Here is a 27476-nt window from a genome sequence, read left to right on the forward strand (position 1 = left end):
CATCTTGGATGGGCTATACTGGAAAATCGATTTCCGTTCTGAGAATATAATGTATTTTGAATTGAATCTAATTGAATTGAATCTCCTGGTCTCTGAGTAAACATATTGCATTTCTGCTTAGTTAACCAGTGTCAGTACTTCTAGTGATTATTCACCATCCTGTCATAAATATTCACAAGGACACGCCTGGCCAGGCTCAATGACTGACTTATCTAATCACAGAGATATAAGAAAAGATGTGCACATGCAGATAAGGCACATCCAAGACAAGGAAATATCCAGTTCTCTCCTTGCGCTTTTAAACTTTGGTTTACTTCCATAGATTTTTTTGACAGAAAGTATAAAATCAGGAAAAGGATTAAGATACTCATAGTGGAATCAGGACTCATCACAGCTTCTTCTTTCTCAATTTTCCTTTGGGCTGCAAGTACGAGGAACTTTGCACTCTCCGTTCCCCAACAGTTTCCGGGGTCGTATCTAGGAGTTCTCCTTGGGGGACTAAACTTTTTATTGGCAGTAGCAACGTGGAAGCAGCTGACTCACCATCTGAAAAGAGAGGAGGAGAGGGGAAACACATTTCCACAGGTGTTTTCTCATCTGTTGGTCAGAGAATCCTCCTTATGTGAGTGCCAAAATAAACTTAACTCATGTCTTCTGGCTGCAACTACATTCAACCTGGATTTATTATTGGGCGCCTTTTGGATCTGATGGAAAACTCTGCAGCAAATTTAATTTGACACCAAGGCACCACCGCCACTCCCCGGTGGCATTTATTTGTAACTGAGAGAGAAGCAATATCTTTGGCTTGAAAAAAGATTTTTTCAAAAATTAGGAGAAATATTTTCATTACAATTTTGTTGACTTTTAGAGTTTGATCTGCTTCTGCTGAACTGGAAAGGCAACCACAGCAGGGGGAATCACACCAGATGAAAAAGAACAAGGAAAGATACTATGTAACAACAAACCTGTGAAAGAATTCACTGGACTTCAGGAGGATCCTGGATTTATTTTGAAGCTTGGAAGCTGGAAGTTGGAGTTTAATATATTTTCTGAACTCACAACAAGGTAATTATTGTTGAATATTTAAAGAAAATCAGTCCTTTGCTCAAATGTAGGCATCAGAAATGTTTTGAATTGGCATTAAATCTCAAAGACAGTATTTTTTTTCCAATAACAAGACATAAATTATTTAAATGTGCTTTTCTTTACATGTATTCATAAGACTATTGATAAACTCGTATTTGATAGTGTCATGTTTGATTGTTTTTTTGCACTAATCATTCAGAGGCTTTGTTGGCAGCTTGTTAAAGTCATGACAGACAGGAGGCGAATGAACTACCGAGTCCAGAGGGAGATCCTGGATGAAGGAGCAGTGGATGAGTTGGCAGAAAAAAATGACTCAAAATCATCTCTGTGTCAGAAAGTGAAAGGGTCAATGAGGTAAAGCTTCTTCGTTGATCTGACTGAACATTTTCTTGTATGTATTTTCCTTTTGTATACGTTGAAGATGTTTGGAGATCGTAACAAGAATAGGACTAAGAACGAGCACATCAAAGGAAATATAAGGTTAGCGATCTTGCAGATGAAGTAGGAGAGGTCAGATTTACATGGTTGGGGCACATAAAGAGGAGGGATAGTGAATGCCTGTTAGAAAGATGCTGGAGATGGAGCTGCCAGGCAGCAGAAGGAGAAGAACACCAGGAGATGTTAGGATGTGGTTAAAGAGGATGTGTATTGGGTTGGTGTGACATAGGAATGTTCAAAAGACTGTGAGATAGAAATAAATGATCCACTGTCGCTACTGTTGAAGGGAAAAGTACAGAGGTGTGCATGTGGGTCAATGACGAATAAGGATTTTCAACAGGTCAATTTTAAAATAATAAAAAAAGAATATCTATTGCAGTAATTCAAACATTAAGAATGTTGTGTACGCATAAATTCATATACAAATTTTAAATTGACTTTTTTTGTCAACATGAATTGGCACTAGCCTTAAAAGAGGTCATGTGGTGCAACCATGATTCATGTTATAATAAATTAATTTCCTTAACATCTTGACATCTTTTTTTTACAAGTTTTCAGTATTATACAAAAATGGTTGTTTTTTTTAATGGTCGCGCCACATGATATTTCATAAAATGGACATCATCAGTCAAACTTTGTTTGTATATGATGGAAATATAAATACAAATGTGTTGCAATCTTACACACTACAAGACACTTTGGAAATCATGCCAGATAGGGCAGAAGATTGATTTAAAAACATTTAGAGTGATTTCAAAAAAAGTTTTCAAAAAAAGAGTCATGGTCGGACGGTCGCACTACATGACATTTTGACGCTTAAAACAACAACAAAATCCCAAATAACTAGTATTTTTTGTAAAGTTTAAGTCACTCCATATGTGGGACAGGTAGTTCATATATATGGTATGTTTTTATCCATTTAAACCTTTTTTGAATTGAAAAAAAAATCTGTTTTTAAGAAAATATAGGCGTCACGTCATTGACCCATCTACATATAAATAACATGTTAGACTACAATATTTACTTTACAACTAAAACAAACCTACTCTGTGGTGCGATGAGGCGGTCCACACAATTCTGTGCCCGGTGGCCGATGACTGCAACCAGAGGGGGGTTGATGGGGACGCTTGTTTCCTCCGCCTTGCCATGAAGGCCTCATCCACATCTAGGTGGTAATGCACTGTAATGGAAAAGAACTGAGACGAGGCGAGTAGAGTGGAGGCAAGTCAAGTCAAGGCGAGTCCAATCAAGTTGAAAACTATATCATGGAAAAGGGTCATTCGTGTGTAAGGGGTACAAGTCTGTTTGACACCTGTGATTTCTGATGCATAAGCTGGAGCTGCAGCTAGAACCGTCATTTATCAATAGCTGATTTTAGCAACTGACACAGGATCCCTTTTTGCTTTGGCAAGCACTCCAATACAGACCTATATTCACAAATACCACTTAAACTCTTACTTAAGTGTTCATTTAAACCTGTCCAGAGATGGCCGTTGACATCTCTGGGCTCAGAGGCCTCTGGGAGGAACCATCTACTGTAACTATGGCAACGTGTATTTATAAGTGTTGTGAGAGGGGATGGAAACAAAACAAAGTAGTAAAAGTTTCACTGTAACAATTTCTCCTTTGTTGGAATATGTGTGAAATTATTTTGGGTCCATAGAGTGTGGTATGAGATGAAGTAAATTTAAAATTTCCCAAATTTTGGCAACGACATGGGAGAACTTTGTTTCACATGGTCCAATTCAGAGTGAATTTTATTTCTGTGCCAGTGTTTTCTAATTCCACGCTAACATTAATGCTCAAAAATGACATGGTGACAAATTGTGGTGGTGACTTAGTTCTACTTTCCAAGACTGATTCTTGTCGTATCCACAGCAACACCCCTCTAACTGGGAGCAAGGATCTCTGGAATTGATGCTATATTCATTGATTTTAATTTAATTTAATTTAATTGACTGCTGCCAAAACGATTCACACTGCTCCCTTTATTTACTGCATGTTAAAAAAAAGTACACACATAAAGAATGTAAACTAACAGGAATTTCAGACACAGCTTTGGTAACTTGTTGTGAATTGAAATATTTATTAACAAAGTGGAAAAATACCATATGCCAACATACTGAAATTATTTTATTACGCAGTAAAGTTTCCCAACATTTAAACTGTTATGAGGGTAAAACATGTTGTGTGCTAATTGATTAAAACAAAATTTCACATAGGTATATTTACATTTATACATTTATTTTTATAATGTGATTTGATTTATAGGGGTAATTATATAAATTATTTGGTGTAATTGATAAATCAAACTTAATTCCTGTGGGTGTGGGTGTGAGGGTGAGAGCGGGGGGCAAGTCTGCCTACGTTGTGAAAGTGCCATGAGTGCTCTTTGTGCTATAAAGTTGCTATATATGCACTTTGTCGTTGTTGTAATGAATCATCAATTTCTTAAGCATTTTTCATGATTCACGGTGGCTAAGTGGTTAGCATTGTTGCCTCCCAGCAAGACGGTTCCTGGTTCGACTCCCGTAGCCTGGTGGGAATTCAAAGATCCGTGTGTTTGTTTCTCTGGTGCACCATAAGAAAATCAGTGAACAGAATCAAATGTTATGTTAATACAAGGCAAGCTTTTATTATATCATGCACAGTATTTTCCGGCCGGATGTTCACTTTTCTCAAACCACATACAGTAGTTAGGAGAGAAATGCACACTGTGGTCATCGATCCAGCCGTATTTATACTGAAAAGGGAGGTGTTTTGTACGTTAGGTGTGGATGTTGAACCTTATCTGTGGAGCCAGCTGCGGGAAAGACACCTAAACATGTCACACTTTCCGCCATATATTTCTGTTGATTGTTTCTTACTTGAGATGTTAACTCAGCAAAGATCTAAGATAACTAAAACTTTAAGAAAGACAGGATGGGACCTATCAGTTTTACAACGTCTGTTTTCTCTTTCTCTTTGTCATCTCACCTAAGGAAGAGAACTCAGCTAAACAGTCTTAATAGTCTAGTCATAAAAACAGGAGGTATTCCTGCCCTGAGAGTAACCACCAGTGTAGAATCTTATAGAAAAACTCTTCAAACCTTTAAACATTTTCATAAAATCCTAACAGAATCCTTCTGTGCTGAGTTTGCATGTTCTCCGCATGGGTTCCCTCCGGGTAGCCTACTCCGGTTTCCTGCCACAGTTTTAAAATCATGTATGTCTAGGTCAGGGGTCGGCAACCCGCGGCTCTAGAGCCGCATGCGGCTCTTTAGCGCCGCCCTAGTGGGGCTGGAGCTTTTTCAAAAATGTTTGAAATTTTTTTTCTTTTTTTTCTTTTTTCCTTTTTTCTTCTTTTTCTTTTTTCTTTTGTTCTTCTTTTCTTCTTTCTTTCTTCTTTTTTTCCTTTTTTTCTCTTTTTTTCTTCCTTTTTCCTTTACTTTTTAATCTCGACATTTCAACTTTTTTCTCGAAATTTTGACTTTTTTCTCGACATTTCGACTTTTTTCTCGAGATTGTACTTCAACATTAATCTCGACATTTTGACTTTTTTCTCAAAATTTTGACTATTTCCTCGACATTTCAACTTTTTTCTCAACATTTCGACTTTTTTCTCGTCATTTCAACTTTTTTCTCAACATTTCGACTTTTTTCTTGACATTTCAACTTTTTTCTCGACCTTTCAACTTTTTTCTCTAAGTGCATAATGAAAAAAAAATCTTCCCCCAGTTATAACTAATATAGATACATGCAGCATGTGTTGCCTTCATTCCAAGGCTGATACAAGACTTTTCATTTTTTGCGGCTCCAGACATATTTGTGTTTTGTGTTTAATAATAATGTATTATTATTATTATTATGTATTATTGTGTTTTTGGTCCAATATGGCTCTTTCAACATTTTGGGTTGCCGACCCCTGGTCTAGGTTGATTGACGATTCTAAAGTGCCTGAGTGTGAATCGGTGTTTGTCTCTCCCCATGCATGTAGGGTTGTGTCAAGAAGGGCATCGTGCCAAACCAATGTGCGAACTATGACCCGCTCTGGTAAACCCTCTGCCGGAGGGATTAACCTGAAATGGTCCTTGTGTTCCAAACTCCTAAAAATTGTTGACCCATTATAATATATTCACTTTTCTCATTTAGACGATGTGCTGCATGCCTGATATCAAAGTGTGATCCTGGAGAAGTGATTTCCTAAATACTCTCTTCTGTCACCGACTGAAACTCAGGTGCTCTGGTCCCCGGATGAAGAGCTGCCTGCTGAGTAGTTTCCCGGTTGCATCGTGGCTGCCTCGTTACTCGTTGAGAGAAAATGCGCTGGGCGATCTGGTCTCGGGAATCAGTGTGGGGATCATGCAGCTGCCGCAGGGTGAGAGCTTCAAAGAGGGGAGGGGAGGACAGTGAAACTGAAGGGGAGGGATGGTGAAATATTTTGTTTGTTTCAAAGGCTGAGCTGTGAGCTAATCATCAACGTGAATCTTTTTTTTTCCCCCTCTTTTATCTTTGCAGGCATGGCTTATGCTTTGCTGGCAGCTGTTCCTCCAGTCTTTGGTCTGTACTCATCATTCTATCCAGTCCTTGTTTACTTCATCTTTGGCACGTCCAAGCACATCTCACTCGGTAGGCATTCTCACTGAGTCATTATGAAACGAGGGAAATGGTCCACCTTCATGAACACCGATCACAGAAAATGGTACAATTGTTGTATCAGGTGGGCAACGGTACCTCCCCTCCCCAAGCTACTCATCAGCCCCTGATAACCTGATCATCAGCAGGTGTGCACACCTCTATAAGAGCAGACATTTTGGTTGTTTCCTGTTCTTGAGCATAAGCAGTGATTAAGAGAAGCAACACTGAATCTCAACAATCCACAAGACTTATGAAACAGCGAAAAAATGAAACTGTTTGGCTTAAATGCCCAGCACCATGTTTAACATTCTAGAGACAAATTAGGCTTTCTGTCCAGCGTCCATCCTCAGCTGTGCGACCGGCACAGCTGCACCGGGGCCCAGACACCGTCAGGGGCCCAAGAAGGAAGGAGAAAAAGGATTTTGAGAATGGAATAGTCCAATCACCTTAATAGGCTACATATCACTTATTTTGTGCAGTATGACGTGATGATGTCACGTGACCTTTTTTTTTTTTTTTTTTTTTTTTAAAGCAAGGGTCCCCAGGACAGAACCCTGGGGTACACCGATGGTAACTTTTTTTTTTTATAAGATTCTTTTGGGCTCTAGTGGTCCTTCATTCAAGTTTCAGACAGGAAGGCGGTAGAGAGAAAGAATTGGGATGACATGCAGCAAAGGTGCACAGGCCGGGATTCGAATCTGCGACCACTGCAGGACTGTAGCCTCAGTATATGAGCTGCTTGCTTAACCCACTGCGCCATCGAGCGGCCAACGTCACATGACTTTTCAGCAAGAAAAAAAGTAAACAAATAAAAATAGACAAAAGAAATTGCCTAGCATCATGTTTAGCAAGCCCCAAAAAAATGTGGGTCACAAAAGAGAAAAGGGAAAAAGAGCCAGGATCACTGTGGCAGGGTGGAGGAGCAGCAGCCACTCAGGTGATCCTGTGTGTCCCATCAACCTCTCCACCCTGCCTGCCTTTATAAGGCGTGGCTGCACAGCAGCAAGGGGGCTGTGAAGGAGCTGAAGCACGTGTGTCCTGTGTGTTGGGTGGTACAATCACGCAAAAGCAAAAATGACAAAATTAGATGCGTTTTTTACTGCAACCAAGGAAAAAGACAGCTTTCCGGAGGATAGCTTGCCAGCTACCTCCATAAATCAAACAGCATTGACCCGACCGCCGGGGCGCTGGAAGAGACTTCCCCTGCTTTACAGGGTGAGTGTGGCCAGTCACGTTAGCCTACATACCGACCATAGCAGTTCTATAGTAGCTGTGCATGTGTGTGTGCCGGTGTGTCGGTGTGTGTTTTTGTTTAGGGCAGGTGTGGGGGCACAAAAAAAGTATTTGCACCAGGGTCTATCCAGTTGGTAGGTGAACTTAAGCAGCACCAGGTTCCAAAACTTCAGGATGTGTCAAAGCAGTAAGGGGCAGTAAGACAATGTGTTAAATGTATTTGATTTGGGGATCAAGTAACTGTTCAGTTGAAGATGACTTCTGGAAGGAAGCACAAACACGTTCAGGAACAAAAGAAAAGGAGTTTCCAAACTAGGAGTCAGTCTCACAAAAAAAATGTCTTTATGTTTGGCACTAAAAACATGTGCACACCTCCATCTCTTCTTCAGGAACGTATGCAGTAATGAGCGTGATGATAGGAGGGACAACGGAGCGGCTGGCCCCAGACTCGGATTTCATGATTTGGGACAACATTACCAACTCTAGTATCATTGACGTTGTTACTCGTGATGCAGAGAGGGTGCGGGTGGCTTCAGCTGTCACCTTTTTCTCTGGAGTATTTCAGGTAAATGCAACTTTTTTTCAATAGTTGATGAGAATTATCTTCCCTTTGGTGGTAGTTTGTTCTCGTGCATCAAACAAAATCATGTCAGCAACAATAGTTACATACCGACATGCTCCAAACACTTCAATTCAATCAAACAAAATACAAAATAAACACAAAAGACTTATACAGCTATTTAAAGCTTCGCCTGCATATGAAAACCAACTTTATAACAAATGTCAGTAAGTAACAGATCACATATCTGAATAAGGGGAGTTTGTTATTGCTTTATCTTTTAGATGGGATTTGTAGCCATTTAACTTCAACTAGGGAACTCTCAGTTCTTCAAAAGGCCCCGATCAAAAGGTCAAAAGTTCTGGTTGTTTTAGATAACAGAGGTATGTAGAGGCTTTGGTACCTCTGGTTAGCATGTCCATAACTAAATATAATTAAAGGAGGGGGAGATAAACTGACCTACATAAGGAAATAAAGTTAAGAATGAAGGTTCAAAAGGATACAAAAATCATTTGCACGCTGTGATATTTGTCATTTACCTGTTCCAAATAAAAGAAACCCGCTATGACCTGAGGGGGAAACTCATGTTTGGGATGACGACAGCAAGAACGAATATTAAAAAGAGATGTACATCAATTAAGGCTATAGAAATTTGGAATAGTTGTGACAACGACCTAAAAATGTGCAGTTCTATCTTCAAGTTTAAGGAAATGTTTAAAGAAAATACTGAAAATAAATATAAAACACTATAATTATAAAGTATATTATCAAAAACATTCTAGAATGTGAAACGTCAATTTTATATTTTGCCTTACTTATTTTTGTCTTTTTTATGTATTGTTTGTTTCCACGGAGTAATCCTAATGTCTCATATTTAAGTTGATCACAAGATAAAAAGGGTAGGCACTATAAGCTACGGCTTCAGCCTACACCTTTTCGGCAAAAGAAATGTTTATTTTACCGTTTCATCTTGTTTTGTAAAAAAAAGTGTTTACAAGCCGAAATAAAGATTCATTCATTCATTCATTCAAATTGTGTTATTATGTCCTGACCCTTACCTTTTGGCTTTTCTGAAATGGGAGAGATGGAAAAATAATGCATGTGCTCTCTGTATGTTTATCAAACCGATACGTGTGTGTAGATTCTCCTCGGTCTGGTCCGGTTTGGATTCGTGGTGACTTACCTGTCTGAGCCGCTGGTCCGAGGTTACACCACAGGAGCTGCCATCCATGTCATCGTGTCCCAGCTCAAATACACCTTTGGCATCACGCCTGTGAGATACGCTGGACCTCTCTCTTTGATATATGTAAGAACAATTATCATATTTTCTCAGTTCAAATAATGTTCTTTCATATCACAACCATTTCAAACCATCTCTTTGTTTTCTTTTTCCCCTCAGACTGTGATAGAGCTTTGCTATCTCCTTCCCAAAACAAACATCGGCACTCTAGTGGTCAGTATCGTCACCATAGTAGGCCTCATCCTCGCCAAGGAGCTTAACACATACTTGTTGACTAAAAAACTCCCTGTTCCTCTGCCCATAGAGCTGGTCGCTGTGAGTACACGCAAACAACTCAAACATAGAAAATACTGTGTGGACAGTGCAATGTACCTTCTGTTAACTGTTTTCCAGATTGTTCTTGCAACTGTAATATCCTGGCAAGTTGACTTACAGGAAAAATATGGAGTAGACGTAGTAGGAATTATTCCCTCTGGGTGAGAAACAGTCACGTACATACTTATTGTACATGTTTACTTCCATAAAAAGTGACGTTTTTAATGGCTCTTGGTGTCTGTTCTGTCTGTTTGTGTCAGTCTCCAGCCGCCTGCTGTCCCAGCCTTGTCTCTGTTTGGCCAGGTGTTTGGGGACGCCTTCGCACTGGCAGTGGTCGGTTATGGCATCGCCATTTCTCTGGGGCGAATATTCGCTCTAAAATATGGCTACGCGGTGGACAGCAACCAGGTAGTGAATGGAGGAGACGGATGGTGCAAGTGACATGTCTTTCTGTAGTGTATATAAATTGTTTCTTTCTTTGATTAGGAACTAATCGCCCTTGGCCTGAGTAACGCCATTGGAGGAATTTTTCAGTGTTTCGCCATCAGCTGCTCCATGTCACGCACCATGGTTCAAGTGAGCACAGGAGGGAAGACTCAGGTTGGTAGGGCGGCCAAAATGTCGCCTGTATTCACCCTTCTTTTAATATGTAAGGTTTTACGTTTCATGAACAATTAAAGGTCTTAAAATGAACACTGTTTACTTATTTACCTAACAAAATTGAGACCAAAGTGCAGAAGCAGTGCATCTGAAACCAAGTATTAAGTATCTTAACCACTTTTAGCAGCAAAGGGGCGGCTTGTTCAGTTATTAGAGAGTTATTGATAGTTTTCTTACGATAGTTATTAATAATGAAGATGAACTTATAAAATGAATAAATCAAAACGGGGCACCACCTCAATTATCAGGAAATAATAACTAAAGAGCAATTAGTCTCAAAGTAGCTGTTAGTCTATGCCAGCCTGTTGCCAGGGGTGACGCTATAACAGTGAAGGAAGGAGTGCGAGCACAGGCCTTTGCAACCAGCAAATGTAACAAATATGTGCAAAATAAACACAAACAACTTCTTTCATTGAAATGAATCAGAATTTATTTATACTTGGGATAAATTCAGATATCTAAACTACACATAAGCAACAAGTGTATATATATATATATATATATATATATATATATATGTATATATATATATATATATATATATATATATATATATATAATATATTTAAAGCACCACACGGGGCACCATTTAAGTTGTGCAACAAAGGCATTTCGTATACATGTTGTGGCAAAAGAAAGTCACCTGGTGACTGACTCTCGCGTGATTCAAAATGGAAGATGAGATTTCATCTCATCCATTGAGAACAAAAGAACTCGGAGGCTTTATGGCCAAGATAAGAGTCTGTGTGTGTGCACTGGGTTTAGTACAAGAGGATGAGAGAAATAGAAAAGAAAGTAAAACCAAAGACACTAGAATAACTTCTCACTACAAGAAGACCAACCTCTTCTGATGTTTTCCACACAGAGACACACCAATGTGAAACTGACTTCACATGTGTGCTCTGGTTATTCAACTGGAAAATGAGGAAAGACTTGGTTTTCTCTTATGGAAAAACACCACGTCAAGATCCAGCAACGTGGATGCAGCAATAGACAAACGATAAAATATACAAACACACTTAAAGGAGCATGAGGCTCCTTTTAAGAAATGAGACTCTCTAGCGCCACCCTTCGCCACGACGGACGTCGGGGGTACTGCAGCCAACAGTGAAGCCGGCACGGGAGAACGGGGAGAACGCACATGCAGCGTCATGTGACGTCACATCCGCAGCCCAGCGCGGGAAATTCCGGCCCCCCAATTGCAGCACATTTTGCAGCACACAGCCTGTTCAAGGCAACGGAGAGATACACTAGAGTGCTCATTCTTTTTGGTTTGGAACACTTCATCTGACATTATTACTAGAAAACTTAAAACGTATACAAATTTTTTTCATAAATCCTGCCTCATGCTCCTTTAAGCTAATAAACACAGTTGTGACGGGATCAGCGGTCCGGCTCACAACGTAAAACCAAACTAGTTACGTTCCGAAACTAAGTTTCTCTGCCCAGACACAAAACAGCCTCTTACGTGGATCTTTGTGAGTGATGGAAAAGATGGTTTTGTCCGTGGCAGGCCAGCGTTCCTCGGTGAACACCTGGATGGTCGCGATCCGCAGGTGATCCTTGTGAAGAGCGGTTCTCTCTCTGTCCTGCTCTCCTCGTCTCACTGTGGACAATTGGATGTAGCATGTGCTTCACGTTGTCGGGGCGTGCACAGGTCCCTCGTTTGGCTCATCTGGGTCATTCGTGGGTCTCAGCGGCAATAACAACAATGCAATCAGATTGTATTTTGAATTCATGGATGCAGAAAGTCTTAACCTTCATTCTCTTGTTACTGTACAAATGATTCTCTGAAGGTTTCTCTCACAGCATCTCATTCAAGTGGAAAATAATGTATGTCCCTTATGTTACGCAGTTAAAAAGCAAAATTTCTAAAAAGGACATATAGGTAATAGATTTTTCCTCATCTTACTTAACTCCAATTATGCAAATATAGATTTGCTCAGCTGAAAGGCTAAACCAGATCAATGCCTTTAACCATTAAAGGCTCATTAGAGAGTAAAAAACAGAGTAACTGATGTTGTACTAATTGTTTTTACAAGCATGGAGCAGTTCACACTGATAATCATTACTTCTTTATTTTTCTCTCCCTTCTTCTCACTGTAGGTCGCTGGAGCTCTCTCAGCTGTTGTTATCCTTATCATCACACTCTGGATAGGACGGCTCTTTGCAGAGCTCCCCAAGGTACGTGTGTGTGTGTGTGTGTGTGTGTGTGTGTGTGTGTGTGTGTGTGTGTGTGTGTGTGTGTGTGTGTGTGTGACTTGTGTGTTTATCCATCGTTGCTACCTCAGTAAGATCTTTTTGGTTTAATTGTTTACATTTTTTGGGCCCAGATGTATTTCTAGGGACCAGGACCTGGTCCTACTGAGGCAGAATGGAATTTATTTGACCTTAATAAGCGACACGGTCAACTTCGAAGTCAAAGTCCAGTTTATTTATAAGGCACAGTTTAAAAACCATCAAGGTTGACCGAAGTGCTTTACAAAAATCGAACAAGACCGCGACTAATGCACACCAAAACAAGCAGAGAAAATACATCTATTTACACGATGTCAAAGTCCACCAAAGCCAGTAGGTAGGGATGAGTCTTGAGCAGCATTTTAATGTTATAACAGTTGGAGCTGTTGTAATTTGCAGTGGTTTCAGAGAATTGGGGCAGTGACTGAATACGTCTAGATCTGGGAATATCAAGGACCTTCTGGTTGGAAAACCTCAGTGCTCTGACAGGAGTATGAACATGGATAAGCAAAAACAGAGGCGCGACCCATCATAAAAAAATCAGTACAATTTTAAAATCTAACCTTAAACGGGCAGGAAGCCAGTGGAGTTTGGGCAAAACCGGTAATATGATCACGTTTTCTGTGATCTTTTAAAATCCTTATAAAACAGGTATGGCTCTACTTTTGCCAAAAGCATTAAGCTAAAATAGATTATCATTAAAAACCCTTTAAAAAGGTAGTTTTATCCCTTTGTAGTTGGTTCAAGACACCTCTGTCCAAAACCTCTGTTTAGAAAACACGCAAAAAGTTAGAAGGAACTGAGTGGCAAGGTTCTTGTTTTTTAAAGGGTTACAGAATAGTATGCTTAAGAGCAACTGGAAGATCACCTGATCTGACAGATGTGCTCACCAAAGTAAAAATACTAAACCCAACAGTGTCAAAACATCTTTAAATGAAGGGAGCACGGATACTGTCCGGGGGGATGTTTGCAGGACGTAGTTGTTTGACTGTGTTTGATAGATGAAGGAAAGTAATTGCCTCAAACTGCTGGAAAACATCTGGACACAAAAAAATAGATAGTGAAATAAACCCTTAAGAAAGAAATTTGGTCAAAAAAATTGGATTATAGGAAACAGGATTATATGTTGCCTGAGGATTAATGAGAAATGTAAGATTATTGAAGAGAACCTGAATATTATTAATTATGAGGTTGGATCAAAACCTAAAGGTGTGAAACACAATCTACGATTAACTGTTATTCTCAGGTTTAATCAGTTGACCATGGTTTAAGTCAGAATAAACACTTAAAAGTTTGTTATATAACTCACATGGCGACATTACAGCCTGATTTGGTAATTAACAAATGGATTTCTATTTCATCTCAAACAACCCCTATTCACGTTAAGAACTCACTCAACACAAAATGCTCTCCCTGGGATTTGCAGGCAGTGCTGGCAGCCGTCATCTACGTTAATCTTCACGGCATGATGAAGCAGTTCTTGGACATCCGGGCTCTGTGGAAGAGCAACAGAGTAGACATGGTGAGTGTGCTGAAACACAGATATGAAAACTGGCTGCAGCCTGCCACATATCTCTTTGCAAATCTTTTTTTTTTAATTAAATGTTATGGTGCAGAATCCTGCACGCAGCGTGCTAAATCTTTGGACAGAATGAATATTCTTTGTATAAGTTTAGCAATTACAAATACAAGAAAAATTTACACAAATCTGCACTGCCTGCGATGTGACTTTAGAGGCAGCGCTTATGAGTTATAAACGTGATCCTAAAGGTCAGTGAGCAGGATTTCTGAATACAAACAGCCTCGCTTCTCGCGAGGTTCGTCTGGTACATAAACTTAATTAAAATGCGGCAAATAATCTATTTACAGGACTCTGCGTCTGTAGTCTAATAAATTCCTTAAAATCTGCAAAAATAGGCTTATCTGTGCCTCGGGGCATTCAGATGAAATGATGGTTCTCCTCCTTACCAAAGTTTAATTAGTCTAATTAAACATTATCAAGGAAACAGGTGGGACACAGAAAGCAAAGACGAGTAAAGATGATTTTGCAAAAGCTTGAAGCCAAAAGCAGCAGCCATTTAATGGTATATTCCATGCCCCATGATCTAACTTCTCTTTCCAACTTTTGACCAGTTAAATGCTTGCTTTTATAACGACCTGCTGAACTGGAAGTTGTCTGCTTCTATTTTTTTTTCCCGCCGTGATGATATCGCTGGCAGTGGCAGCTGCTGAACGTTCAATCACTCATTCAATCTCTTTCTCCAGGCTGTCTGGGTGGCCACTTTTGTCCTGACCTTGTTGCTGAACCCTGACCTGGGACTAGCTGCGTCCATTGCCTTCTCCATGCTCACCGTCATCTTCAGGACGCAGCTGTAAGAAAGCCAAACGCACGCACGCATGCACAGTTGTAGGCTCGGTGCCAAATCAGTGTTGGCATGACGGTGCTGTAGACATCCCGGCAGTGGATACATAAGTGGGTGACACAGGAGTGGATTTTCACCCTCACAAAAGTGCTTTGCATCCTCAATCCTGGAATCATCCTTAAAGAACACGATTTCGACACCTGGAAATCAAAGATAAACCCAAACCAGATACATTTTTTATATCAAGAAAAAAAAGAAATATACGGAAGAGTATTAGGGCCAGGCAGGAGAAGAATATTTGAGAGAAGATTTTTTTTTATTGTGCACTTCGAGAAAAAAGTCGAAGTTTCGAGAAAAAAGTCGAAATGTCGTGAATAAAGTTGAAATTTCGAGAATAAAGTCGAAATTTCGTGAATAAAGTCGAAATTTCGTGAATAAAGTTCACATTTTGAGAATAAAGTTGAAATACAATTTCATGAATAAAGTCAAAATTGTACTTCAACATTAATCTCGACATTTCGACATTTTGACTTTTTTCTTGAAGTGCATAATGAAAAAAAAATCTTCCTCCTCTAAAATATTATTTTTATTTTTCTCCTGCCTGGCCCTAATACTTTATTCTACTTCCGTAGAATAAAACTGGCTGGCGAGTCTTCTTGTTTTCAGCCAGCATGATGGTTTTGATTGAAATTCTACGTCACATTTTTTTGTAAAGTCACTCAACACCCCTAAACAATTCTCCAGTTAGTACCAAGGCAAAGTTTGACAAATGTCTCAACACCTCTTTATCCTTTTTTTTATTTCAGACCGACATACTCTGTGTTAGGGCAGGTGGGAGAAACTGATATTTACAGGCCGGTGGAGGATTACGATCAGGTATGGTACCAATAACTTACAGAAAACGATTACTTTAACTCACTGCTAAAACAGCGACAGCAAACTACAGAACTATGCTGGGTTCTTAGTTTTAGTTTTTAACTCCTTGTTAATACTTTATGTCATTCTACTGAAGCTTCAGCCACCACATTTTAAAGACCATATGATTTTCTTTTTTGTTTTTACGTGACTCTATCATTGTTCTGTTTGTGGTTTAAACTGAACTCAGGTGAAGACAGTGCCAGGAGTTTTAATCTTCCGCTCCTCTGCCACCCTGTACTTTGCCAACGCTGAGATGTACCAGGACGCTCTGGGGAAGAAGGTGAGGATGCAAAGCAAACCACTACTAGTCCAGATCAGATTCGAGGGGTAGTGGGAGTATATCCCACTACCCCTCGTTTTCATCCCTAACCCTTAATTTTGCACGTTCCCGTGAGGGTAGTGGTGTCCCAATTCCTCTTTTTCCCCAAAAAGTAGTGTAGTGGCTATGAATCTCTCCCTACGGATGTAGGGATTTCCGATCCTCACTAGCGGATCTAGGGACAAAAACATTTCCCAGAATGCTTTTCGTCGTCATTTGCGGACTGAATCCAAAAAAAAAAACATTTCTTATTTTTTTGTGAATAAAATCAATATTTTGAGTTAGTTTCTGCATAAAAATGCGTTTTGATTACATTTCTAGCGAGAAACATATATTTTACTTTCATAATATTCACTCAGTTAATGTACATAATCACTAGTTTGCCCGTTTGCCGAAGATCACGCCAGAATAAAGGCTGATTTATGGTTCCGCGTTACACCAACGCAGAGCCTACGGCGTAGGTTAGGTAACCTACGCCGTAGGCTCTGCGTCGATGTTACGCGGAACCATAAATCAGCTCTGGAGCCGGCAGGCAGAAATCCCGAAATTTTCTGAGCAAATTTCTTAACAGGCGTAGCTACAACTGTTAGATTTCATCTATTAAACCAACATTTATCTTCCTAAATGATTTATTTCAGCCAGCGGTAATTCTCAACAGAGCTGCAAGTTTTGGGATTGGGCCTTAGGCTGTCCTGATGGTATCTGGATGGATCTTTTTGACAGTCTGAAAGCCAAAAAACATCAGAAATGACCGTGAAACCTGAGCTTAGTTTTTAAATAGTGCTTTTGTCTTTAAAATTCATCCCACTCTTAAAGTCTAAAGATAAAACTTATCACCAATTAATATTTTTTTGTACGTGCTCCTAAAACCGACTGTCAGAGATGCAAATGTACCCCGATGGGTACACAAGCCCGGATTTAATGAAGTAAAACGGCTCACATGCACAGAAACGCACACAGTTTTGGAAAAAGGAAAAAAAAACCCGTCTCCGGCAACAATCCATCTCATCACAGTTTCCACGCAATTAACTCCGCTCTTACAAACATAATTTCTGACACAATAATAACCGACGAGACACGTCCCCATTTCACACATCACCACCGTGACAGACATTGTTTCAAACGTCATCCCACTATTTTCTCCCCTCCTTTTCTTTTGCCCAACCCCCCCCTTCCTCTGTCACTTCCCTTCTGTGGAAACTGGAAGACAAATCGATGGACTGTGGACAAAACATGACAGAAGAGAGACAGGGGGAGGAGGAGGGGCGCTGAGACTGGATCCGGGAGGGAGATAATAGAGGGGTCTCATTCATTAAAATGTCAGCATGTCAAAGTCAAAGGCTTTTTGTTTTTTTACCTCCTTTTTTGCATCTTTGATGCTAAGATGTAGTCTTTCACTGAGCACCCGGGCAGATGCTGAAGGAGATACAAGGTGACATAAATCACCAGCAGATTAATTCTGATCATTTCTTGTTTCTAGATGAGAATTTCTGTTCAAACAGCTGGTGTTATGTGCATACGGTTCAAACGGTGTACGGTGCAGGGGAACTTGTTCTCTGCTTGTTATCACTGACAGTTAATGAGCTGCTCTGACAGCTTTAACCTTTGCAAGGCGCTAAGGGATGGGCGATTTCCCTCTAAGGAACAGAGGGCCCTCCCTCTGACTCGGGTCATTCTGAAAAAAAAGAACAGAATAACAGATTAAAATTCTGATCTTATGAGCTGATTATCCCACTTTTATTCTGGGAGTCTCCTTTATTTGTTCTTTGTGATTGCAAACAGTGCTTGGTCAAAAAATGTTACAACGTTGGGTTACATGGAAATAAATTTATAAACCACATATTTCGCTTGCATCAGCTGTTTACAAGAACACTGAACTCATCAACTCATCGGCGCATTTAGGGAGGATGGGTTAGTCCCTAAATTAAAGAGATGGATAGACATTGGGCCTGGGCGTGCAGAGATTTCAGAACTTGGAAGCAGGCTGGAAATGAAGGGAGTGTGTTTGGGTCCGATCCAGGCAGCGCTTGGCTGGCTGGGCAGGGAAAGTAGACGAGCAGGCATGAGCAGAGTCGGAGCTGAGAGGGTGAATGCAAAAACATTCAACACAAAGCTGGCAGAGAGTGAGTTACAAGAGCAGCGGGATTTTCTGGAAGCCAAGCGGTGCAGTTGGGGAGGCTCTGCTCAGAATTCACTCACCTGTCTCCGGAAATCTGACACACTAAGTCCAACACCCTCCTCCTGTGCAAATCTAGTTGGTAAAGATCCAGACTTATGATCCCCTACAGGACTGTCTCAGAAAATTAGAATATTGTGATGAAGTTCTTTATTTTCTGCAATTAAAAAAACAAAAATGTCATAGATTCTGGATTCATTACAAATCAATTGAAATATTGCAAGCCTTTTATTATTTTAATGTTGCTGATTATGGCTTACAGTTTAAGATTAAGATTCCCAGAATATTCAAATTTTTTGAGGATATTTGAGTTTTCTTAAGCTGTAAACCATGATAATCAATATTAAAATAATAAAAGGCTTGCAATATTTCAGTTGATTTGTAATGAATCCAGAATGTATGACATTTTTGCATTACAGAAAATAAAGGACTTTATCACAATATTCTAATTTTCTGAGACAGTCCTGTATATGTATTCAATTTAACAGTTCAGTCTGCTGAAGCTTCAAAAAACAATCAGCAGAATACATTTATTCAGAAAACAAAAGCTGTATTTTGTCTCTATATTTACCTCAGAAACGCATTTCCTCGTTTCTTCGAGGATCATTTATTCATATTATTTACTTTAGGAACCAAAAAAGAATATGGTGAATAAAAGCTATGTTATCCTAATTCAAACTCTGTCTTTATTCTCTGAAATAGATTTGAGGATGGCCATACAAGATGTTAGACTAACATAATCATGTTGCAGCTGTGGTTAATGTTACACTGAATTCAAACTGTTATATTTGTCCCTGTTTATTTCAGTCTGGCATTAACATCACAAAGATCCTCTCAGCAAAGAAGAAACTGGAGGCCAAAAGGAAGAGGCATGAAAAGAAAGTTGCCAAGAAAGCCAAGAAGGAGCTCAAGATCAACGGAGTGAACATGGTGAGAAGAAACTGGTGCATGGGGAAAAAAGAAAAAGAAAAACTTCTGTGCACCAGACTTCAACAGCCTTTTGATTTTATCCTCGGCAGGAATTTTTACTAAAAATGATCCTCTAATGTCTCTGTGTCATGTCTCCTCCCAACCACCAGAAGGAGTCTAAACCTGAGGAGCAGATGGACGTCGCTGTCATTGAGGTGGACGATGACCTCGACCCATCGCTTCCAAGAAACATTATCCTTGACCTCAGCCCCGTTAACTTCCTGGACACAGTAGGGGTCAAGACGCTACGAAATGTAAGAACGTCACATGTAACAGCGCAAACAGGGAAGAGTATCTGGTGTATTTGACAGACTAAGGTTCAAGCAGCATGTTTATTGTAGGAATAAAACTTTTATGTTGGAGTTACATCCATTAGACCATCAACATTTGTTGATTCAAAACTTTGATAAAGCTGAAGCAGCTCTTCCTTGCATTCAAGGACTGAAATTTGATTTTGGCGTCAGAAGAGACAACAAACAGGAAACTGTACCCACTTCCTGTACCTCGTGGTATCATTTGTGGTGTTAAGTTTTCTGCTTTAGACAGACTTTTCCACCCCACTCAACAAATGCTCAGACTTTTCTATGAAACATTGTGTACAGCAGGAAGTCTACAGCTTTTATGTTTTTACGTGAAGTAAAATATAAATGTGAACATTTATCCAAAGCACTTACCTGAGAGTCTCTGTTTACATCTGAAACTCTCACACAGAGCTCATTATCTTTTAACATTAACTAATATTAACTCCAAGCTAACAGGAATAATAAAGTCTTTGTTACCCCAATTGAAGTTCACTCAGCAGGTTTCCTCCTACAAAAACTCAAGCCATCGTCCGTCTGTCCATTTTCTGATTTAACCCCTCAACCAGGCTGTCAGTCACATTAAACGGATTTCCCTCTGACTTTTGTTCCGTGTTGCTGTGTCTGTTTCAGATTCAAAAAGATTATGGAGAAATTGGCATTGAAGTACTTCTGGCTGGCTGCCAAAGTAAGTCCGTCGTCCTGGATACCGTACTGTAATGATACCTAAAGCAGAAATGGAAAAATAATATACAGTTAAGGTAAATGTTATTAGCTTCCTTTAAGAAAGCAACCTTAACCTGTAACTTCTCCACTGAAATTTCCTAAACCACTTTTCCACAATCCCGGCCCTCGGGGGTCCGTTCCCGGCATGTTTTAGATATTTCCCTGCTTCGCTATGCTTCATTCAGGAGATTGGATCACCACATGTCCACTTGTGTCTCCTTAATGGCACATTAATCTGAGCCAGGTGTGTTGGAGCTGGGTAAATTCTGAAACAAAACTCCATCGAACTAAATTATTTTACTGATGTGTTTAATTTAAACAGGAAAAGAAAATATGCCCAGGCCTGGATTATTAGCCCTTTCACGACTGAAAATCAAAAGTGTAGCCCAGAGGTCGGCAACCCGCGGCTCTAGAGCCGCATGCGGCTCTTTAGCGCCGCCCTAGTGGCTCCTGGAGCTTTTTCAAAAATGTTTGACCTTTTTTATCCCTTTTTTCTTCTTTTTTTTCTCTCTTTTTCCTTTTTCTCTCTTTTTCTTCTTTTTTCTCTTTTTTTCTTTTTCATTTCCTTTTTAATCTCGACATTTCGACTTTTTTCTTGAAATTTTTACTTTTTTCTCGTTATTTCGACTTTTTTCTCGACATTGACTTTTTTCTCGACATTGACTTTTTTCTCGTTATTTCGACTTTTTTTTCAACATTTCGACTTTTTTCTTGAAATTTTGACTTTTTTCTCGACATTTCGACTTTTTTCTCGACATTTCAACTTTTTTCTCGACATTTCGACTTTTTTCTCGAAGTGCATAATGAAAAAAATAATCTTCCCCATGTTCTAACTAATATACAGTGTAGAAACATGCAGCATGTGTTGCCTTCATTCTAAGGCTTATACAAGACTTTTCATTTTTTGCAGCTCCAGACATATTTGTGTTTTTGGTCTAATATGGCTCTTTCAACCTTTTGGGTTGCCGACCCCTGGTGTAGCCTTTGTGACTTACAACTGTCATCAGTTCTTATGGTAGTTCATATCTACGTTGGTACGTTTCTTCAAGCGTCTTCAACCCATTCTTCCTGGGAAAGTTGTCCCAGTTCATCCAAAAGTCATGGTTTCTGAGCGTGGACCTCAACCTTGAACTCCCGTCACTGTTTCTCAATGGGATTAAGATCTGGGATCTAAGAAGATCCACTCCAAGATGTTCATTTTGGTATCTTTCAAACAGTGTTAGACAAATTTTGGTGTGTGTTTTGGTCATTGTTTGGTTGGAAGACCCAATGACTTTTCATTATTAATCAGAATATCAATATAATACTCTTTTTCCATCAACCTTTTCACCCAGACATCGTTCCTTATGCATAAAGCAGCAAACAAACCCCACAGCATTACACTCCCTCCACCGTATTTCACTATTTTGTTGTGGTTTGTATGTTTTTAAAGGCCCCTCCCTAAACAAGAGCAGTATTCATGTCCCAACAAATTGCTCCAATCAGACCAAAGAACAGACTTTGGGTAGAGAATTTGTATCTCCACAAAGACATCTGTCTATTTGGAAAAACAACCTGTCTGAAAGTACTTTTTAAACCATGTGACAGGAACATAAACTTTTCAGACCCGCACTGTAACAAACTCGTGGATGTATTTTTACATTCCCATTCCAGTCCCACTCCGTTATGCTCAATTTGAGCTCATGAAATACCACTGAATGTTATTTTAGCTCTTTGCTTATGTTATTGTAACATTCTTGTGGAGGACATTCATACATCTTCCTGAGAACAGAGGTTTTCTAAATCTGGCCTGAAGTGCTAATCCCGGGTCATGAGAAGATACTAATTAACCCTCAAATCTGCTGGGTTAGTTGGAGTTTTAGTGCGGAAAAGCATTTAATCTCATAGTTTATTGTTTTACATAATAACCCAAGAAGTTGAATCCAACTTGTTGTATGGGGGGGACTATAAATATCCAGAGGATTAACTTAAAAAGTTTCACCACTAATGCACCATGCGGGGAGGCATCCAGTTTACTTGGGAGGATCCTCAGCTCTAGACTGTACTGGATTGATCGCTGGTAAGGATAACAATGAATTATTGTGAGTGTTTGGACTTGGACGGGGACGGCATAGCATATTTACACTGCCAGAGAATTTAACAAGGCTCTGTAAACACCAGGAACAGCCCTCCCTTTCCTTCTTTAACTCATTTTCTCTTCGTTGGAGCCGTGATAATTTTATTTCCTTCAACCTTCAAAACCCATCTCTGTCTGTATCTCTGTGGTGACCTTTCTCTCTATCTATCTCTCTATCTCTAGCCGGTGTGGTGAACAGCTTGCAGACAGGAGGTTTCCTTAACGACAAAGTGACAAAGTCCTGTCTCTTCATCACAGTCCACGACGCCGTCCTGTACTGTCAATCAGCCCAAAAAGAAAGCCAAGATGAGCCCGTATATGAGGTGCAGGCACCCACACATCCAGACACACAAACATACACATCAAAATGCATCTTGTGTCAAATTGAATTCTGATTCACTCAGAAGCTTGATGAAAATAAAAATAATCTAATATTCCTATAAACAAAAGTGAAATGGATATTTCAACGCAACCTAAAAATCTTTAATGAAATGTTGATGAAACTCAAGACTACAATTATTTTTGTCCATTAAACATGAAACTGAACCCAGGAGATACTTTATTAATTTAAACTTGCAGTGGAAGATTAGGTTGTGAATCCTTTGCAACTTTTTACGTTTCTGCATAATTATGAAGCAAAGCACTTTAGACTTTCAGACAAATCTCAAAAGTAGATAAAGAGATAGATATAGATATTTAAATACAGAACATAAAAATGCAACCTTATATCGTAACATTAGATTTCTGTTAGTGTGAAACGCTGAGACAAGCAGTTACATTTTGAAAGTTGAAAGTAGTGTCTGGTGTTTCCAAGCAGAAGACTTTGTTGAAATTGAAGAAGTTAAGATGTTAGTTACTTTTTATGGAACAGAGTTTCAGTACAGACCGTGTAATAATTACACCGGTCCACAATGTAAAAACCACCAGTTTAAAGACACACTATAGCATATCACCAGAAAGGTCAGGTCTCAGCCCCTGGTGGACACAAGGAAGTGCATTTCTAGTGGGACAAAGTGGTATTAAAAGACTAGTTGGACCTCACTCACTCATAACCACAGTATCGTCAGTGACTCTTTCACCAACACAGCAGATCTTTGTGTTTTACAATTAAAGCAGTGGTTTTGGGCCTATTTACATGGATTTGGTTGTTTCTTTTTATTTTATTTTACTAACTGAAATGCAAATAAGGTCGCATATCGCAACTTTAATGAATCAAGCTCAAAAAGACCCGGCTTAAATCAGTACATTTTGATGTTTACCTTGAAAAATCTTAACATGTCTTCATTTTACATTATTGTAAGAACACTAACAGACTATATAATATGTAATATTGGATTTTCCTGAACAAAGAAAAGTCTTGAAGATTTAATGCAGGAATTCTGATGTTTCTATTCACTTGGAAATAAAAATGTATAGAAGTCTAAAAATATGATAAACTTTAAAGTGCAAAGTAAACTGCACATTGCTCCTGGCGTATTTAGGCAGTTGCAGAATCGGCACGTATCCCAGAGTAACCCTAGAGTTGGATCAGACTGTCAGTCTCATCAAAATTAATGAGGAAGAAATAATTGAGTTAACATTGCAACTTGTGGTGTGGACATGATGCATTGAGCTCATCACAATTATTATGGTGTTGTTCCTTCTGAGGTTCATTGATTCTCACTCTGAGCTGAGACGATGAATTGATTGAAAACACGTAAATGGTTATGCATTGGGTGAGATATAGTTGAACTTCAAACTTTAAAAATAATGTTTAAAGCAAAAAATAGATTGTTACCAGAACAGTTACAAAATTTGTTCAGATTGGAGGATGAGGACAACAGACTTAAACTTGATTTCAAACATACTTTTGCAAGGCTAAACATAAAACAAATGTGTATTTCTGTTACAGGTGTAAAATTATGGCATGGACAAAGCAAGGAACTGAAAAGTTGCACAATTCAATTCAATTCAATTCAATTCAATTTTATTTATATAGCATCTAATACAACAGATGATGTCTCTAGACGCTTTCCAGAGATCCCGAACATGAACATAAACATAAGTTTATGTTTAAAGCACAAAGCACAAGTTTGTATCAGCTTAAGAAAATGTTTAAAAAAGAAAAGATAAGTGCCTACAAAAAAGAAGAAGGAGAAAGATTAAAAAAAATAGATAGAAGAGTGGTATTTTAGTTTGTTTTCTTGTTATAAATATGTGTATAGATAGATTGGTGTTCAGTAAGTTAACGTAATGGTATTAACAGAGAGGGGCAGGTATCATAAGTTTTCTTCTTCCTGCTCCTTTTCTTTCATGGTGATAATGTGTACTTCATGGAATTTTGTACAACATTATTAAGAATATATACCATGAATGGAATAAATGAAATGAAATGAAAAAAAAAGAATGCTATTTAATATTTTTCTTATGTAAATCATATATCTTCTGTTTATGCAGCTAAGCACTTCCCTTGTGCACCAGAAGTCCTGTTCATCCCAGCACAAGCCATCCTGCTTCAGCAGATTACTTGTCTGTCCACACTGAGCTAATATCAACTCATTTAACACCTGTGTTTGCAGATGTACCTTCATATTATTCAGGACAAATACTTCTGTGTGTGAATGTTCTGTTCTAGTAGTTAGATTAGTGACTTAGTGCTTCTGCTTAAATAGACAGACTCTTACAAAGAACAAAAACTAATTTGTCCAACACAGTTTACCCAAACGTAAAAGAGTTTTGTGGAAAAAGAAACAGTTTTCATTCATACGATTACAGGGACACGTACAATACCCCTGATGGATGGTTTCTTGTTTCTGATGACATTTCATCTTCCATCACGAAGGTTTAGTCAGTTCAAATCGACCAGTGTGGAGTTTCACGCTTTTGAACAGTTGGAGTCATTTGTCCAATATTATTTTAATTTATTTATTTACCCTTTACTTTACCAGGTAAAGGTTTGAGAACAAAAGTTTGTTGTTTACTGTACTTTTGGTTACACAAATCAAAGCGCAAGTGGTTGTGAAACCTCCTTGATCGCCTTCATTTCAAAGGTTGGATCAGTAAAACCTGAGGCCTCCTCCTCCTCTTAATGTTATTTTTTTCAGTTGTCACAAGTGGTTTATTTGATTCCTCTTCCAAACCATGTGTTCCTTTTAGCCCAAATGTGTAGATTATTGCCCTCAAACTACTGAATCTTGACCCGTTGAGCTGCATCTCAATAAAAAGAGAAACAGGAGAAACCAGCATTAAACAGAGGAGGAGCCCTCATGTTTCATGCAGCCGTGAATCTCCAACCCAGGTGCTTTCACAGGAACTAACAGCGGACAAAAGACTCACAGGAGCGACGCCAAAGTCAATAATTTACATAACACGACACTTTACCAAATGCTTAGAATCTTGAAACTCTCCACCGGTCAGTTTGAACTGATCAAAATTTCTGGATGGGAGGCTGAATGTCGTCAGGGACAAAGTTCCTTTGTTTTGAATCATGACGCTGCGCTCTAAAATTATATGCAGGTGTCACAAGAGGTAACTGCAACAGGAGTTCAGAGTTACTCAAGGAAGACCTTGACAATACATATTAAAAATAATTAAATATTGAAACTGAGAGGGATATTTTAGCTTTAAAAATCTCCCCTCTGCAGCTTTTTTTCCTGATAGATTTTTCAAGGCATGGTCTACTATGCTGGATGAACAACCATGATACTGCTGCACCTCAGCACATAATCGTAGAGCGAACAGGGTCTTACATTCACCCTCAAGGCCAATTAGAATTACAGCGTGTGCATTTCAACATCAGAGACTTAAAAGTGTTTGACTCAGAGCCGTTATCTCTGAGGATGTTTCACGCTGAGTCACAGCTTCAGCAGGTTCTCCATCTTGCTCTCGTCCTCATTTACCTCTCACCTCTGGAAACTGAAAACTCATTTCCAGAAATCAGCCACCAACTGTGCCTTTCTTCTTTTTCCACCAGCTTCTTCCCTGTTGTGATCGTTTTTGTCCCTCTGTTTCGTAGGACCCTCGGGCAACACAGTTCTGAGCTCCGAGATGAAGGATGGAGGATGTAATTCAGCGGTGCTGAAGGATTTTATCCAGCAGCTTCGGATTCCTGAGACTCTGTCACTCACACACTAACCTGCAGATAGACATGCACTGTTTAAGATAGAAAGAAAAACAAGAATGGCACAATATTCTGTTTGGATACATCAATTTGTCCTATGTTTGAATGTTGTGTCCAGCGCGTTTACGTCAGTATGGACTATGTACTACATGTTCCATGTACCACCTCAGGATCAACGTTCCTGGGTCTGTCAAACAGTCTACACTTTTGTCAGGGATAAAAATGCTGTGAATCAAAGCAGTTGTGTGATTGAACAGAATATGTATTTGCAGTAAAATGGGATTAGTGTTAAAAATATCAGTCAACTTTAGTGATTGTGTGATTAGGGAACAAAACCTGCATAAAACAAAGAATTGTTTGACATCTCCATCCGCTGTTACATTGTCAAACTGTAAGTCTGTACAAGTCAAATACCTATTCACGCAAAAGTCTGTCAATAATTGAAAAGAAAGGAGAATTCATGGCCTCTGTTTTCATAAAACTGGATCACTCCTTCAATATTTAGGACTAAATTGGCAAGAATTAAAAGATAAGGCCATCAACTGTCCTCTTTTGCATCTGACAGGAGTTTTCGTGACATTTAGTTTTTGGCTTGTATGGACTTATAACAAGATGGCAGCAACCAGAAGGTAATTCCTGTACTAACATTACTTTTTATACACTCTTTATACACATATTAAGTTAAAGTTACTTTGGTTTGTCTATAGGGACCCTATTCACACTATTACTTAAGTGGAATGATGTTTTGATTCTTAAAATATCAATTTATTTTGACACAGCCCCCTGTGCTGACATTAATTTGCTGCAAATACATAAACTACGTTGGTCCGCGTCGTTTTGGTCCTTAACGGACATTTACCATCTAATAATAGACTTAAGGTAGTTTTATCTCTGGAGTGTTTTAATCAACTGGATGAATGATAACATAGATTCATCCTAAGTGACCAAAAATAAGGTGATTGGAATAGTGTGGAGTAAGTGGGTTCAATTCAATTCAATTCATATTTTATTTCGAGCAACACAAGATAACATAAGTGACCTGCATGCAACAAAAACAACCAAACAAACACCCCTATCAGGTTTATCAGGTGCAGGTTCAAAATAC

General features: G+C 39.1%; 1 protein-coding gene across 4 annotated transcripts; it reads left to right on the forward strand.

Moving 5' to 3' along the window:
* The first annotated feature begins 241 nt into the window (after window positions 1-241).
* Window positions 242-27366, forward strand: LOC133457440 (solute carrier family 26 member 6). Of its 4 annotated transcripts, XM_061736728.1 has the most exons (21): window positions 242-622; window positions 869-1065; window positions 1301-1440; window positions 5742-5881; window positions 6022-6132; window positions 7764-7939; window positions 9075-9239; window positions 9333-9488; window positions 9567-9649; window positions 9749-9896; window positions 9975-10088; window positions 12255-12332; window positions 13813-13908; window positions 14652-14758; window positions 15556-15625; window positions 15855-15947; window positions 18970-19092; window positions 19242-19385; window positions 20064-20118; window positions 22456-22595; window positions 24709-24974. In XM_061736728.1, exons 3-21 carry the CDS (start codon window positions 1313-1315, stop codon window positions 24793-24795), a joined length of 2214 nt encoding a protein of 737 aa, XP_061592712.1. In that variant the 5' UTR covers window positions 242-622; window positions 869-1065; window positions 1301-1312; the 3' UTR covers window positions 24796-24974. The 4 variants fall into 4 exon arrangements, with proteins under 4 accessions (XP_061592712.1, XP_061592713.1, XP_061592711.1 ...); XM_061736729.1 differs by having other exon boundaries at window positions 242-1065; window positions 19245-19385; window positions 24709-24976; XM_061736727.1 differs by having other exon boundaries at window positions 242-1065.
* The last annotated feature ends 110 nt before the right edge of the window (window positions 27367-27476 follow it).

The sequence above is a fragment of the Cololabis saira genome, chromosome 12 (assembly GCF_033807715.1).
Source record: "Cololabis saira isolate AMF1-May2022 chromosome 12, fColSai1.1, whole genome shotgun sequence".
Classification (NCBI taxonomy): domain Eukaryota; kingdom Metazoa; phylum Chordata; class Actinopteri; order Beloniformes; family Belonidae; genus Cololabis; species Cololabis saira.

Bases quoted from the DNA above. Each gene is read 5' to 3' on its own strand.
- LOC133457440 (XM_061736727.1), top strand. From the start codon at position 1,313: ATGACAGACAGGAGGCGAATGAACTACCGAGTCCAGAGGGAGATCCTG. The intron at 1,441-5,741 runs GTAAAGCTTCTT...ACTGAAACTCAG, and splicing joins AAAGTGAAAGGGTCAATGAG to GTGCTCTGGTCCCCGGATGA. The intron at 9,650-9,748 runs GTGAGAAACAGT...TGTTTGTGTCAG, and splicing joins GTAGGAATTATTCCCTCTGG to TCTCCAGCCGCCTGCTGTCC.